General features: G+C 40.8%; 1 protein-coding gene across 1 annotated transcript in view; it reads left to right on the top strand.

The window, feature by feature from the left end:
* The window catches only part of rims3 (regulating synaptic membrane exocytosis 3), a 40,164-nt gene extending 25,242 nt beyond the window's left edge, over window positions 1-14,922 (top strand). Inside the window, exons 3-7 of the mRNA XM_075449959.1 lie at window positions 7,144-7,285; window positions 7,369-7,481; window positions 8,066-8,167; window positions 8,261-8,400; window positions 9,265-14,922. Of these exons, the coding sequence (XP_075306074.1) occupies window positions 7,144-7,285; window positions 7,369-7,481; window positions 8,066-8,167; window positions 8,261-8,400; window positions 9,265-9,477 (710 nt within the window). The 3' untranslated portion in view covers window positions 9,478-14,922. The remainder of the gene's footprint in view (window positions 1-7,143; window positions 7,286-7,368; window positions 7,482-8,065; window positions 8,168-8,260; window positions 8,401-9,264) is intronic.
* The last annotated feature ends 425 nt before the right edge of the window (window positions 14,923-15,347 follow it).

Below are 15,347 nucleotides of genomic sequence, written 5' to 3'. Positions count from 1 at the left end.
TGTTTGTTTTGGGGATTAGAACAAAAGTTATTGCTCCATCTTTTTTTTTTTGCCTGAACATAGATCATTTCCTCAGATTTCCCTCTGAGGAAATGCTAATATCTCATTCTCATTCTAAATGCAAAATTTTAGACCTAATTTATGCCACAATCGTTGAACATGTCTTTGCAAATGAAAAAGACGGATGTTCTCTCTGTCCTTTAATGTTAGCCGTCATTTATTTCAGGTGCTGAAAATGTACAGTATCTGAAGCTTTTTAAAAAGCTGTCATTTCCAGCCATCTGATGCTATTCGTATCTCCTGATTTGAATTGTCTTCATTAACTGCACAGCCACGCAGATGAGTAATCAAGGTGAAATTACATCTGGATTAGATTACTCTTTCCTTCATTGTAATTAATTGCCATTAGACGAAACCAAGTGTTGCATATTACCTCATTGAAAGACATCCTGCGCATCCACAAAGAGTTTTGATTTCAAGAAATCATTTCCTTTGCTATGTTGTGTTGGGAAGAAGTTAATCTCTTCTCATTGACCACTCCCTGGTTTACTGTATGTCCCTGCCTGAGCTGTTACTGTAATCCCCGCACACTGTCACTAACACAGGAGATTAGATTTGTTTAATTCCTCTGCATTATCATTAAACACAAAGCAAAGCTTGGAATATCAGGTTACACTTCACTCTCTGCTGCGTTTGTGTCGCTGAATGTTGTCGAGTTCGGTAGCTATCCTAGAAAAGTGGGAAAGTGAGCGGATGAATTATAGTGAATTTGAGATTTAGGAAGAACACAAACAGAGACGCCACCAGAAACACATGCGTGCGAGTGCACTCAAACATAAATACAATGAGAAACACGCAGATTCAGAAGTTCTGTTCTTTGACCTGATTAGGCTACTTAATGCGTAGGTAGGTGTTGTGTTAGCTTTATGAATGGTCCACTTTCTTTGTTTGGAAGTGTATTTTTATTCACCTCTTGGCTGAGAGAGAGAGATGAGAAGATTAATGCCACCCTTAGTACCTGTAAATATGTTTCTGCAGCCAGTATTTGGTTAGTTTGCTTAGCAAAAATATTTGCTAATGGGGAAACTTATACCTTGGCCCTATTGGATATTATCAAAATCTACCTACCTGAGCTTCAGCACCCATGAAGCTCACAAATGGACGTGTTAACATTTTCCCAGCTTGTAGGATGTAATCTGTACGGTGCAACAACAATAAAGGCTTTGCATTATGTTTGTTAGATACAAATAAAGGCTAATCTGTACACAAAATGTTTTAGAAGCTTTTGGAAATGTTGCAGTGTCATTTCTATGTCACCAGCTATGTCAGTCTACAGTACACTGACTCTATGTGGAGCTCCACAGTCCAGTCTCACCAGAAAACGTGCGACAGTTAATTTTGCATGTACATTTTTCTAACTTGAACCATGTGTTTTGTAACCTCTAAGCCCAACCATGTGCGAGTAAGAGCGAAGTGGAAAGTTGAAGTTAGGAAAATACGTGAGATGGTTTTCTACCTTTGGTGCCTTACATGGAAGTCGGTGGATTGATGCCTCCATCCACCCCCTCCTCCCTACCTCCTGTGTGTGATGCCCAATCAACAATGTTGATGGGGTCAGTACTCTGTCTTTGATAAGACGGGGGGGCCTGGACCCTCCACTGGACCCCCCCTTAGTAAATCCACCTCTGTTTTGTACCTAGCTGTGAAGCTGTTTGGCCAGTTTCCTGTCTTTCTGTTAGGGTAAACTAAAAGACTTGCATTGATTGCGCTTGTCTTATCTAACTCAATGCAGAAAAAAAGCACATTTTCCAAAATTCATCATTTTGAACTGGTCTTTCCACCGATCCACCAGTTGTCATAAGACTTTAACACATAATGATTGGAGCATTACTCATGGCAGTTCATGTGCCCTTGAGCAAAGCATACTGCCTATCATGATTAATGATTTCTCAAAGTTGAATGTTAAACATAGACGTCCCGTATCGTGTATAAAACCATTAAAAAACATCTACACATACTTTTAGTTGGTAGGCATATTTTTTGGTTGACGTGACCCATATTTAATAAAATTCACAATAGCTCCCAGAGAAAGAACTACGACTTTGAAGTCAAGTAAGTCTTTGTAAACTGAAATTGTGACGCATGAATAACACTCAGAGTCACAGAAATATATATAATGCTCAATTTCTTGACTTACTTAAGCTTCCACCTTAATCTCCTTACGGTTAAATTTAGAAGGGGTCCCGTGGTAAAGATACCACAACAGATCTTTCATCTCCAACATCCATCCTTGGTTACTGTTGCTATGCACTGTGGATCGTTGCCGTCACCGGTGCATCCAATAGGCATGTCGGCGCAGCCGGGGAGTCTAAAAACAGCATTCTATATTACAGCATATAATGAGAGAGGCTTCATCAGCGTTCTCTCCAAATGTCAGAGCAGCTTTAATGATCTGCTGAGCACACACGCGCGCGCACACTCCCTCACACATAAAAGCCGTGAGAGCGTGTCTATCATCGCAGTGTGTGGCTCTTTTCTGCATTATTGGCGTTTTCAATAATCCCACCTATCTTTATTCCCTCTCTGCTATTAATTCTCGCCACTGAAGTTATTAATTTTTTCCATCTCCACCACTCCGGTCTCCTATTAGTCTATTCCTCCCAGTGGCTTGGTCTTGGCTTTATCACGATTATCAAACACGTGAACTGCATAAGTAGCCCCCGAATATTTATTTTTCTCACAAAAAAAGAAAGTTTTGAGCACGTGAGCGCTCACCAGGCTGCACATTTCCGTGAGATTCCTGAGTGTGTTTACTGAGATATTACTCATCATAGTGAGGCCAACAGGAGACACTTTAACAGGTCCGTAGCACACACAGACCCAGAACACCCCTCCTCTAGCACATTGTGTAATGTAATTTTTAGCCACTCGAATGGCATCAGCCTCTAATTACTTCTTCCAGGATCTGTGTGTGTGTTTGATGTTGATATTGAATAACAGAGTCGGTTCACCAGCAGGACAGGAGAAAATACCTTCAATAATTTAGAGAGACTGATGAGTGTGTGGTGAAAAAGCGATGTGTGATAAAGGTGTAAAGAAGCCAAAGAACTAAAAAAATTATGAAAAAAAAACAACCATCTGTGCATAAGAGTAGAAAAGGGGGCTGTTAGCAGAAGACGAAGCTGCGGATGAAAAGCAGCTGTAAAAGGAGGAAGAGCTACAGGCAGAGATGTGTGAAAAAGTGGTGGCTGATAGCGAATTAAGACTTGTAAAGAGGACAATATGAGGAAAGAAAGACATGGGGCGAGGGGAAAGGCTTATGAGCGAACATGCTGGGGCTCTTGGTGCAATGCAGAAGGCATTGCCATGGAAACGAATGGAGGGAAAACGCAGACGAGGAGGAGGGGATTAGGAAGGAAGAGATCACTGCTTCGCACCATGGGAGTGGTGTTGGGGGGCTGTTTAGATGGGAGGGGGGGGGGGGGTTCAACAGACAAATAAGTAACAAGTGTGGATAATAAGTGAAATAGTTAGCTTCTTGATAGTTTCCTTCAGGATTTGTTTCACTTGTGTGAATTAATTGCACACTTTACTGTGATGATAAATCAGAAACACTTGCTGTCTGATGTTTGAACAACAGTTTCAGATTCTTCAGCATCCCCCTGCGGCTCCGTAATTGGCAGAGTTAGAGGTCAGTGTTGCAGAGAGGATGTAAAGTGCAGGAGTTCCAATAAAGTGTTGCCTCTATAAATTTAATTTAAAAAAAAAAGTGAAAGGAGATGAGCCTGTCGCCATGGCGCCAGTTGTCTCAGGTGGCATTGTCTGGGTCCGGATCCGAGGGCGGGGGTTGTCATGGCAGCAGGAGCGCATGGAGTTTGTCTTGGTGTCATGCTACAGAGACACACACGCATGCATGTCTGTTGGAAATATTCTTGACTGCAGGATTATAAATAGAAAGCATCAGAAGGCAGCGCTCCTCTCCTCATCCCAAACACTCGTGGGACCCCATCTTTCTCATCTTTCTTATCTCTCATCCCTCTTCAGGACTCATCCTCTCTCCTCTGTGGCACTCCTCATACTTTATACAAAACCTTCTATCATCATCATCTCAACTCCCTAAAGTCTCATCGAGTTGCTTTGTTTGCCTTTGTTTATCTCCATAGTGATGGTGATGATGCAGGGTGTCTGTGGTTGTCATGGCAATGAGACCGGCACGGTGAGGATGCTTAATGAGACTAGAGTCTCTCAGGCTAATGAGGTGGGAAGGCCGTACCTGGGTCTGTTCTTACCCTGCGAACAATGAGCAACGGCTTCTTAGAAGTCAGCTGGAGTGAGTTCACTCCGTCCTTTACCTATCTGGGCCCCAGAAGAGTGTGAGTTTCTGCTGCATCCACAGCCACCGTCGTAATGAGCTGTGCAGACGCAATGCTAACACTGAGGGAGCTTACCTGTTGATGACCAATGAATAACCTCAGAACTAGCCAGTTCAGTGGACAACGTAAGGAAACTTATAGAAACAAAAAAAAAACTAAAACTAAAGCATGCAGAAACCCTTGTCAAAGGGTTGTTCCCGAAACAGACTTTGTAAACGTCTTTATAAATCGAGCTTTGCTGACATGACCACTCAGCTGCTTTCTCATCCCTCAGGGAACTGTCGCCCTGTCATCAGCACTGTTCATATGCAGACACGGTGCTTAACTGTGTGTAAATGCTATATTGTAAATGTGTGCAGATGGCACTTAAAATGCCTGTGGTGTTTCTCTCTGTGTTTGTCTTGTTCGTCCTTTTGGCAACTTGCTTTATAAACTCAACATGACATTCGGCTTATTACTCCACTCAACTTCTTGTGAATGCAATTCATAACAAAAACGTGATGAAATGCTGAGATTTCGTATTGGGGTTCTGACAATGAGATCATTTCATTGTCAGTTGAGGTGATTCTTTGCAAAATATTTGAATATTAAAGTTTAAAAAACAGGGCGATCTGTTGGTAGGAGCACAAAATGATATATATGGTTTTATTAGTGTACAGATTGGGGGGGGGGGGGGGGGTATGAATTGTGTTTTTATTATCTTAGGTGCAATTTAGATCTTAAAAGAGCTTCAGGTCGTGGTCCTTGCTGGTCTGCCGTGTTGCATCACCATATATAAAAACTGGCTATACAGCGGGTCTTTGGTGCTTTTGCATGCCAATGGCCAAAGGTTTTTTTAAATGCTTTAACAGCTACATTTTATTTTTTGTGAATAAAAAAAAAAAGAAAATGAATGTTTTCTTCATTTGCATCTTTCTCCAAAGATTGCAGACTTTTCCAATAATAGATCAGTTTTTTTCAAAGATTATTAATGGAGTTTTAATCAGGACCCCTTAAATATGTTTACACCAGAAAAAAAAACTAAAAATAGTCATTGTGTTCGTCCTGCCAAACGCAGACTCTTAACATGTATATGAGAACATGATAGACCAAAATCACAGAAAACCAAGCTTCTTAAAAGCGGACCGACAGACCAAGATAATGTGGTTTTGGGTTTGAATCATTCATTTATATGCTCAACTCCACACTTGCTCAAAAGTTCTATCTTTTTGCATCTTTTTGTAAAAGCAGTGAAGCTTAAGTATAGATTGATGTTGCCAAATTGCCAAGAAAGTGACTCTCATTAACATATTTGTGGTTGACAATCAGCCCATAGGGTCTGTTGGCCACTTCACGACTGACGTTCTGATCTAATAAAGCCCTGATTTTATTCGCAGTGTTATTAGATAAGGGTAAGACTGTTTTTAAGAACTTAAAGACGTCTGTGCAGTGAATCCGGCTATACTTGACATGTACGAAGTTAGAGGAGGCAGAATGACCCCTTTCTCACACGGTCCTCACCGTTGTGGCGTAAGACGTACTTCAGAAAATAACTCGATTCCGCGTCCCTGCACGCAAACTGGGAGAAGGACGCTGGTCCTATTAAGTGGCCAGGTCTGTAACCGTAGCTACAGGTTGTGTGCATGTAACTGTGCAGAATCTGTGCTGAACTCATTGTTTGAAAGGAATTATTAACAAGCCCATTTTTTAAATACCATAAAAGCAAAATTCATTAATCAATTTAGAGGGGATCCCAATAAAAAAATACACCCCTGACACACAAAAAAAATTAAAAACCTGTCTTTATTCAATTCGTTTTGAAAGAATTGTGTTTAAAGATTCATAAAATAAAAAAAATAATTTAAGTCTACTTGTTGAAGCTAATCTGGAGATACTCTGACATGTATATGCAAAGTGCCCTGAAGTCTTTGGACCCTGAGATCTTTGAGTAATGCTGTATGAAAGATCAGGAAATAAACGTTGGAGGTCACACAGTTAATTTAATGAGTGCACAGCCTCAACTTGAATCACCTCGACCGTGCCCTACAACTTTTTCAGCATGTCAAATCACTCGTAGATACAGTGTGTCGTCAAAGAGGATGATGTCCTGAAAGCTTCAGCTGGGGTCAGCAGCTCTCCAGCTCGCTCTCATTCTCCTGGCGTCAGCAGAGATGTAAAGCTTAAACCCCCCCCCTTTCCCCCCCGTGTCCTCCACCCTTGTCGCCTGTCCTCAGCCTGTTGACTTTCTTTCTACCCTGACACCCACGACACTACATATGCTGCCAGTTGTTAGTGGGTGTTTCTGCCTCACAACTTATTGCTCCCCACTCACAACAGCAGCTGCCAAATAGGCTTTGTGTGTTTAAAATGGAGTTTAGTAATACCGGGAAAGTGGAGAGATTTTTTTTTTTTTTTTAATGGTGCAGTGACATCCCAGTGAATATCAGGCGAGACTGCCTTCTCAGTTCCCTCTGTTTCTACAGAGTAGTTTTGAGGAAAAGCCTTTGGATGGGAAAAAAAAAAAGGTTACAGAAACATATATCCTCTGTCACTTACAGGTGTTTGTTTATGTGTGTTGTTACTTTATGGTCAGATCATTTTATATCAACTGTTCTTAAAGTGAGTGAGCTGCACGTCCATGTGGATGGTTCATCGCTCAGCTGTCGGTTCTGTCTACCGACAGCTGCGCTGTCTATCAGCCATCCCCTATTATTATTATTATTATTATTATTATTCAGTGGATTATCCTGCTGCAATAAGGCAGCTCAAAGAAGTGACCTATGTTTTTCAGACGGTGGAACAAAGAAGCTCCGCAGCACCATCCGAAGGAGCACAGAGACTGGCATCGCCGTGGAGATGAGGAACCGGGTGACACGGCAGGGCAGCAAGGACTCCACTGATGGCAGCACCAACTCAAATAGCTCTGATGGAACGTGAGTGTCCTACAAGTTACTCCTCTATCCATTTATATTCAGCATCTATTCGTCCGTCACCAGTCGTGTTTCTCCTCTTTCAGGTTTGTCTTCCCTACCACACGCCTCGGGCCTGAGAGCCAGTTCAGCGACTTTCTGGATGGACTAGGCCCTGCTCAAATCGTAGGCCGGCAAACACTAGCTACACCCCCCATGGGTAAGTCAACACTTAGGACAACCAGCATTGCTAACTTATCCTGTTCAGCCTCTTTTTTTCCTCTTGTACTGTGAAACAAAACCAAAATTGAAGTAGTTTAGCCTAATTTTGATTGAATTTGATTGCACAAACACAAGAGCAAGAAAATATCTGAATAAAGAGCACATTACAGCAGCCAGTTATTATTCATTACCAACCAGACCATTTCCATCATCTCTTCAAATGGGAATCGGTTACATAAACCATCTTTTTCCTAACATGCAAACTCTCAGGTGCACAGTTGCATCTAAAAACACCACACAGTACTTGTTTATTCGCTCAGCATGAGTGGAGTTATTCTTGCATGAGATATAAATCTTTCATGCAAAGGTCACCAGTTAAAAACCACAACACGGAGCCGTGTGCTCCTCCATACCTGCTGGTTCATACCATCCTGCAGCTCCGGGAGGCCCTCTGCTGTTAGACATTGACTACTGCACCTTATAGTCCAGTTTCAATTGAGTTCTCAGAACTCAGTCAATATGTGAGCTTTAACTTTTTGGTTGTTTTAATGGGATTTGTGCTGTTGTTTTTCCTCTCTTTAGGGGATGTCCATGTTGGTATGGTAGACAGAGGAGGGCAGCTGGAGGTGGAAGTCAACCAGGCCAGAGGGTTAACCCCAAAACCAGGCTCCAGGAACATACCAGGTACCAACTTTACCTTTTTAGAATTACATTACTGTTTACTTACAAAGTGCCTGCAGAATGCTTGCTTATTTATTTGATTATTTATTCATTCAGCAACCTATGTGAAGGTGTATGTCTTGGAGAACGGAATGTGCTTGGCCAAGAAGAAAACCAAAGCAGTGAAAAAAACTCTGGACCCCACCTACCAGCAGGCTCTGTTGTTTGATGAGAGTCCTCAGGGCAAAGTCTTACAGGTAAGTGGTGTTTATTGTCTTCTTCTATTTTTCACCCTGCATCATTATTTGCTTGCCTTGCCTTTGCCCAAAAGACAAACTTAACACATCTTAATGTACACCTTCCTGTCTCCTCAGTAATTTTGGGAATGATAATATTTTTTTCTCATGAGTCAAAATATCTTGCAGCACAGTTGCCACGATAGATCACACGTCAAAAATAAAATGTGCCTCGTTCTTTCTTGCATGGCTTAAGACTTTTCCATTTATTGATTTTAAAAGAGCACAGACACGTTTCTACATTTTTGTATCATGAGTTGGAAATAATGCTGGCCGACAGGGATGAGTGTCAGGAACTTAAAGATGTTTTGCCACGTAAGAGCAAGATGCATTCAGGAAAAAAAGTGGCTTATTTGAATTTGCTTGACATCAATTAAACAACCTTTTAACTGTCATCAAACAGAACCAATCAGATTAAAATCCTAATTGGTTCACAGCAGTATCCAACAGTATTTTTCGAAATGAGCCCCATAGACTTGCGATACTTGCTGTTTGTAAAGACACACTGATGCAGCACTGAGCCACCTCTGCAAGATTTCAACCCCAAAAGACAACACACAGGTTGAGAACACAGACAGGGAAACTTAAGCAGTTCCTCTGCGGATAACTTTGCAAACATGTGGACATGTTTATTTTTCCATGGGTTCTGTTTGGCGTACAAAGACAGAAAGGTTTCAGTCAGACTTAACTGGCACCAGGGAGCTGGATGGATAAACTCAGACAGAGGATAATGTCCTCAGTGATAAAGTGACTGCCAATTAAACACTTTTTACCAGTGTAAAAAGGGCTATCGAGGCTTATTTTTTACTGCAATCTCTCTTCTAGGTAATAGTGTGGGGGGATTATGGGCGTATGGACCACAAGTGCTTCATGGGAATGGCCCAAATCCTTCTGGAGGACTTGGACCTGTCTGCCACAGTCAGCGGCTGGTACAAGCTGTTCCCTACCTCCTCTCTGGCAGACCCCAGCATCGGACCCCTCACCAGACGCCTCTCCCAGTCCTCCCTGGAGAGCGCCACCAGCCCCTCATGCACCTAGACATCCAGGAGACACCCACATGCACAAGCGCAGGCAGTCATGCAGACACAGACACACGTACTGTATATACACGACAACTGTATTTGAAGTGCAACACAGGTAGGCATACACGCACACAAACACCCATCGGAAGCTGTGCAGAAAGACACAGTTGAGAAACACCTGATTGCATTCACATTAACAAATATACACACACACACACACATAAACACACAAACATCCTGCCATAACTTTCACCCGACCATTATACTTTACTGTATGCTCATATTCACACCCACTCAGTGTTAGCTCACGAAACGATCAGCATTTTCAACTCAAAGAAAACAAAATTGAACCGAACATGTAGCATTTTTCACTCACGTGTTTTGGGCACTTCCTAACAGGACTCACCGGGTGCCGCATCCTGCATTCCAGGTTACCAGATCTCCGTGACACCTGTCATCCCAGGGCCATCCCGATGCCAGTTTCTAAACTCTCTATGCCAAACTAAGAAAAAAAAACTTTATTTTTTAAAACCAAAGCAATTGTTATTGTTGTTATTATTAACATAAGTACTCGGTGAACTAGTATACAATATAAAGTATGGATATGTAGCAGAGTCGATGACTTAGATGTAATGCAAAAAAAAAGAAGACACATTCTACACACACAGGCTGAGAATGGTGGGCCAAACACATAAACATACTTGGCTAACAGGCGTGGATATTCACATAATGGCTATTATGTGAGGTAGCAACACTGCTATTTGATCATTTTCACAGGGCACATATATATAATATATGTATATATACATATATATGTGTATATATACATATTTTAAATAGATAGTTAAATACTTATTTGTCTTTAAATATGTATTAGCTGCATTCTGCATGTTTGCTTGCGAGACATTTTAAAAGTGCTTCAATCTTTTTATTTAGCTTGCCTTGACCAATGTAACAGGAGTATAGTGCCGCTTTGTTTTGCAATCTGTCCTGAGAAAAGAGCACTGCACTGAGTTAGGGAAAAGGATAAGGCTTTGGTGACTATCATCGCTATCTGCAGAGGAGGAGAACAAATTAGTGAGCCAGCCACACACTCGCTGCCGAGCACATTTACAATCCCGCCTTCATCTTCGCAAAGCATCCAACTGCTGGAAGCACAGAGCAGTTTGGGGTTCTTGTGTTCATCATCCAGGAAGGGTCAATGTCTCATGAGCTCTACCAGCACCTGGAATTCTATTTTTTATTTTTTATTTTTTTTTCACTCCCTGTTTTGATGTCACAAAATGTTCTTCCTGCTTGATGAGGGACGCAGGGGAGACAGCGAGCGTGCCTCTGCTTCCCTCCGCCTCCGTTCGGATCACAGACACAGTTTCTTACTCTTGTTTGTTCCACTGAGCCTGCTGTAAATGTGTAAACATGTATTTTTTTTTATTTCAAATGACTTTTTTCTTTTGACATATATTCTGCCAGTATTACTTTGTTAGCATTAACAGTAATCTACCATATGATGGTAGTTTTGCCCGTTTCAGGCGCAATATGTCCCTGGTGTGGTCCCCATTTCTGGGTTAGCTGTTTGATTTGGCTCGCACTTTACTGTAAATTATGTTTTATATATAAACAGCTGAGTATAGTTTGACCACTCCTTTCTGTATTTTTACTTCCTTTCGTCACACCGCATTCATTTCTCCGAATCTTTGAATTCCAGCATGAAAATGTAACAAGAGTGTATTTTTAAAAATCCGTGTGGAGGCGTACTGGAACAGCTGAAACAGGTCAGCTCTGCCACTGGTTTTAGACTTTAGAATTTACTGGCAAAAAATAAAATCTTGCACAGCAAAGGCTTAGTCACAAAAAGCATGTAAGCCACGGGATTTGGGGCTTTTGTTTCTTCTTAATTGAGAAAACCTTTTCTGGCCGAGTTTACGATGACTAACCCTGCACTGTAATTACTACAATGATTTTATGCTCAGGCATTTATTTTAGATCTGAAAACAGAAACAAAAAAACAGGAAAAACAGACAGCTGTCAGCTGTTCTGATTTAATGAGCAGTTTCCTATTTTCTTTAAGATGAAGATATCCGCTGCCGTTTCAGTGGCTTTTTGGAGTTTGGAGAAAAAGCCTGAGTTGAAACCAACACCAAACCTTTATGTGGATAGTTTTCTTAGCAGAGCGTTGACAGTGTTAAGCCCCGTATGCTATTAAAAGTGTATGTGTTTGTTGAACCCACATTTGGTTCCATCTTCACTGTGTGTTCTGTCGTCTCAGAATTACAAATCTCATTCCTCTCTTCATCTTCCAGCAAAAAGGGAAAATCTGATTCTTTTTTCTTTTCAACACCGTACACCAACACAACTCTTGGTTCAGTGCTCTCTGGATATAGGGAGCTCTGGCATTCTTGTATTATATTGGGCTGGGGATGATAGTCGTTTTTTTGACCCTCCCATTATGTACACAACTCTTTTTAGAGTTACCGTCGAGATCAGGGTTCCAGTTTGTTTTTCTTGTTTTTGGAGCGACTTCTTGCTGGATCTCTACTTGTATGGTCACATATATGAAGTGATATTATGTATCTTATAATAATTTGTATCTGTTTTTGACTGATGACTGGCATGTGAAAATAAGGATTCATGGTATTTGCACAAATTCCCTTAAGTGCGCACCATCTGTTGAGAATAAAAAAGCTTGGCTGATGAGCAAAGAATTTAAATGGAAAGCTCTTAAAAAAGAAGAATTAACCTCAAGGAAATTTCTAGATATATAACCTCCCTGCTGAATGTTCAATCCTTCGTGACCTATGAAAATGCTGTTGATATTTTTTCATGTGAATCCAAATGTTTTTGCAGCTTGTACGAGACCGTGCGCGTCCCTTTGCTGTATATTAACTCGCTGAGCACATTTGCCCTTCAAAAGAGTGAAAGTAGAGATGATTCAGAGAGATGTTTAATGATCTATAACAGAAGTGTTTATGGCAGCCGAGAGCGTTTGCCAAATTTGTCCGAAAACCTTTGATTCCTGCAACCAAAAGAAGATTGAAATTCGCCTTTCCTCAAAGTGTTGTCTGTGTGTATATTTTTTTTTAACGAGGTGCATTTATTGTACTGTGTGATGCATAATGACTGAAAATGTACTTTTAAAGTTACAGTGAGGATTTTCTTTACATCTGAGGTTTTCAGAATGTCTTTTCCTCTTGTCACTTACTTTATTGTAGGTTTGTAAAACAAAAACAAAAAAAATTCAAAAAATGACCGTATTGTGACATGATCATCATGCGTTGTCTCAAACGGGGATGGTTTTATTTGTTCTATGACCCGAGTGAGTTTTTAAAAATGAATCTGAAACCTGAAGCCAGGGCAGAGAAAAACGTCAGGTTTTCAGTCACTTGGTTTTGTGGATCTGAGAGACTTCTTTAAATCTGACAGTAGATGCACGAAGCAGGTTGCTAAATTGTTGGATCTACATCGGGAGTCGACTGCAGACTCTGAAGAGACTAAAGAGCTGTTAGTCGGAGCGTGTAGAGCTTGAGTCAGAGTTTTGGATTTGAAAGGCTGCAGATGCTCAGAATGTAAACCCCATGGACTTGCTTGCTCCCATGCAAACCCCACCTTCTCTCGTGTGCAAAAACTTTACTAACAGATCCTAAATCAACCTGCATCATGTCTTGAGTACTGTGTTGAAAGCGTCTTTTATTTTTGTAAGGGCAGAGATATTGTTGAGTAAAGGAGGAGAGAGTCAGAGAGGCGAAGTGGGCAAAAGCTTCCTTTGGATTTTTGCAAAAAAGAGGGCTTGTTAAGTTTACAATGGCCTTATTTGGTGTAGGAGACAATGCTTCGCTATTGTAGCACACAACTGAAAGTTTTGACAAATGTATTTTGCTTGGAATATTGAACTGAAGTCCTATATGTTTATAGTTTTATGAATGTATTTCTAAATCCTTACACCACAACGGAGTGCAATTTGTTTCATTTGGTCATCCTGTTTGTATTCAATCTCTTTGAAGACTTTCCGAGGATGTTGCCTCAGAGGGTCCCAACTTTTACTGTACTGTAATCTTTGTGACTTATTAGTTGTTTCCTGAGAGAACAGCTCCGTGTTAGAAAGAAGCATGAATTCCATCTGGCGAGATGCATTTTTATTTATTTAAATCGCCACAATGGTTTCGGAGCAGAAAGGATTGCTGCCCCCCCCGCACCGATTAACCTCTCAAGTCTACGTATCGAGGGGTTGACCTTTGTACTTCAAAAGAAAATGTTTGCAGCATGATTTCTCGAACAACTTTCTTGTATTTAATCTTTATGATGCTATGACTACGGTGAAAACAAGCCACATTGATGAGACAGATTAGACCCAGTACAAGATATAAGATAATTGCAAGGGATGCTAAAGAATTGTCTGCATTGCTGTGTCTTTAAGTAGCATGGACTTGGCCTTACATTTCCGCAAATATTTCTTCTGGCAATAACAAACAGCTGTAGCCTTGACTGTTGCTGGAGCTCTTGATCTCCGCAGTCTATAGAGCTGCTGATACGGGGACCGTATCCGCTGAGCTCCCATGATGACAAATAAAATTTAACACTGAAACCCATCTTCAAGCACTAGTAGCAACTTTGGACTCAACACAGCATGCAAGGCATTGTTTATACCTGCTATGTGATAGCCCTCATAAGCAGCAAATGTTCTTTTCTTTTCCTTTTTTTTTTTTGAGGCAACACTGCCGAGTTTATCGGCACATTAGAGCTTTTTGCTTCTGGTTTGTCTCCATTCTTGTCTAGAAATGTCAGTGATCACAGCACAAGTTTCTTAAGTCGCCACTTTGTCCTTTTGGGCTGTCTGTCTGACTATTTTAAGGCCATAGTAGCTCCCCTCGCCACTGTAAAGACAACCTTCATCTTATCAAGCCCAGAACTGCCCAAAACACAACCTGAACTAATGAACTTGGAGCCTCGGAACAAGGTCAATCTTTAGTTTTACTCATTTTCAGTGGACCACAATGATATTCCTAAGCACACATGGTAGACTAGATTAATGATATCTTAAAGCATCTTTCAATTCATTCATCCCAGTAAAATTGGATCACTGGTGTTGGTAAGAGAGCGTTGTCTTTTCTGAACTGGCCTCAAACTTTCCACTGAGGAGTGTTTGCAGACTAAAGGAGCAAAGCGTAACAGACTGATGAAAGGATGCAGTTTATGGCAAAGAAGACAAACGGAGCTGTAATTTTATACCTGTGCTTTGTATATGTTTTCTATGTGCAGTATTTGATAATGTAAAACTGGTATTTTTGTCGTTTGTACGCTGCAAAATTGATTACTTAAGGTGCACGTAGTTTTGTAAGAAAATAGAACCAAACTGAGGACAAAAAAATAAAATAAAATAAAATCTATTATTTCAGATTCAGAAGCCTGTATTTGCATGCCCTTTGACATCTGGACGCAAAGTCAATAAAGTTTATTTGAATCACAAAATCTCTCAAGTGTGTATTTCAGTGTGTTTCGGGGTGTTTTTGGTCACAGGGGCAAAGCTAAAAAACTTTACAGAATTAGAATATTAATTCCTTTCAAAAGGATATTTAGATTTATCTTAAAGTATGGCTGTATGAAGTACCTATGAGCAGTCAATGTCTTATCTGTGGAGAGCAGTCGGGGTTCTCAGTTAGGAGAATTGGAGTAATACCGAACACAGCAAACAGGTAACCCAGAACAGAGCCATAGAAAAGTGAATTTTCCCTGTTCACTAAATGTAGCATTAGCTCAAACTCCTATGAAATTTGTGAACTAGTTCCTAGTAGCTCTTTGCTTAGATTTGCTTAATTCCTTCTCTTTAATGACTTCTAGCTTTCCTTCTAATTCTAAAAGGCTTGCGAGGTTGTAAAGTACACACAAAAGAAG

This window comes from Odontesthes bonariensis, chromosome 18 (genome assembly GCF_027942865.1).
Source record: "Odontesthes bonariensis isolate fOdoBon6 chromosome 18, fOdoBon6.hap1, whole genome shotgun sequence".
NCBI lineage: Eukaryota > Metazoa > Chordata > Actinopteri > Atheriniformes > Atherinopsidae > Odontesthes > Odontesthes bonariensis.
This window is presented reverse-complemented; position numbering and strand designations above follow the sequence as displayed.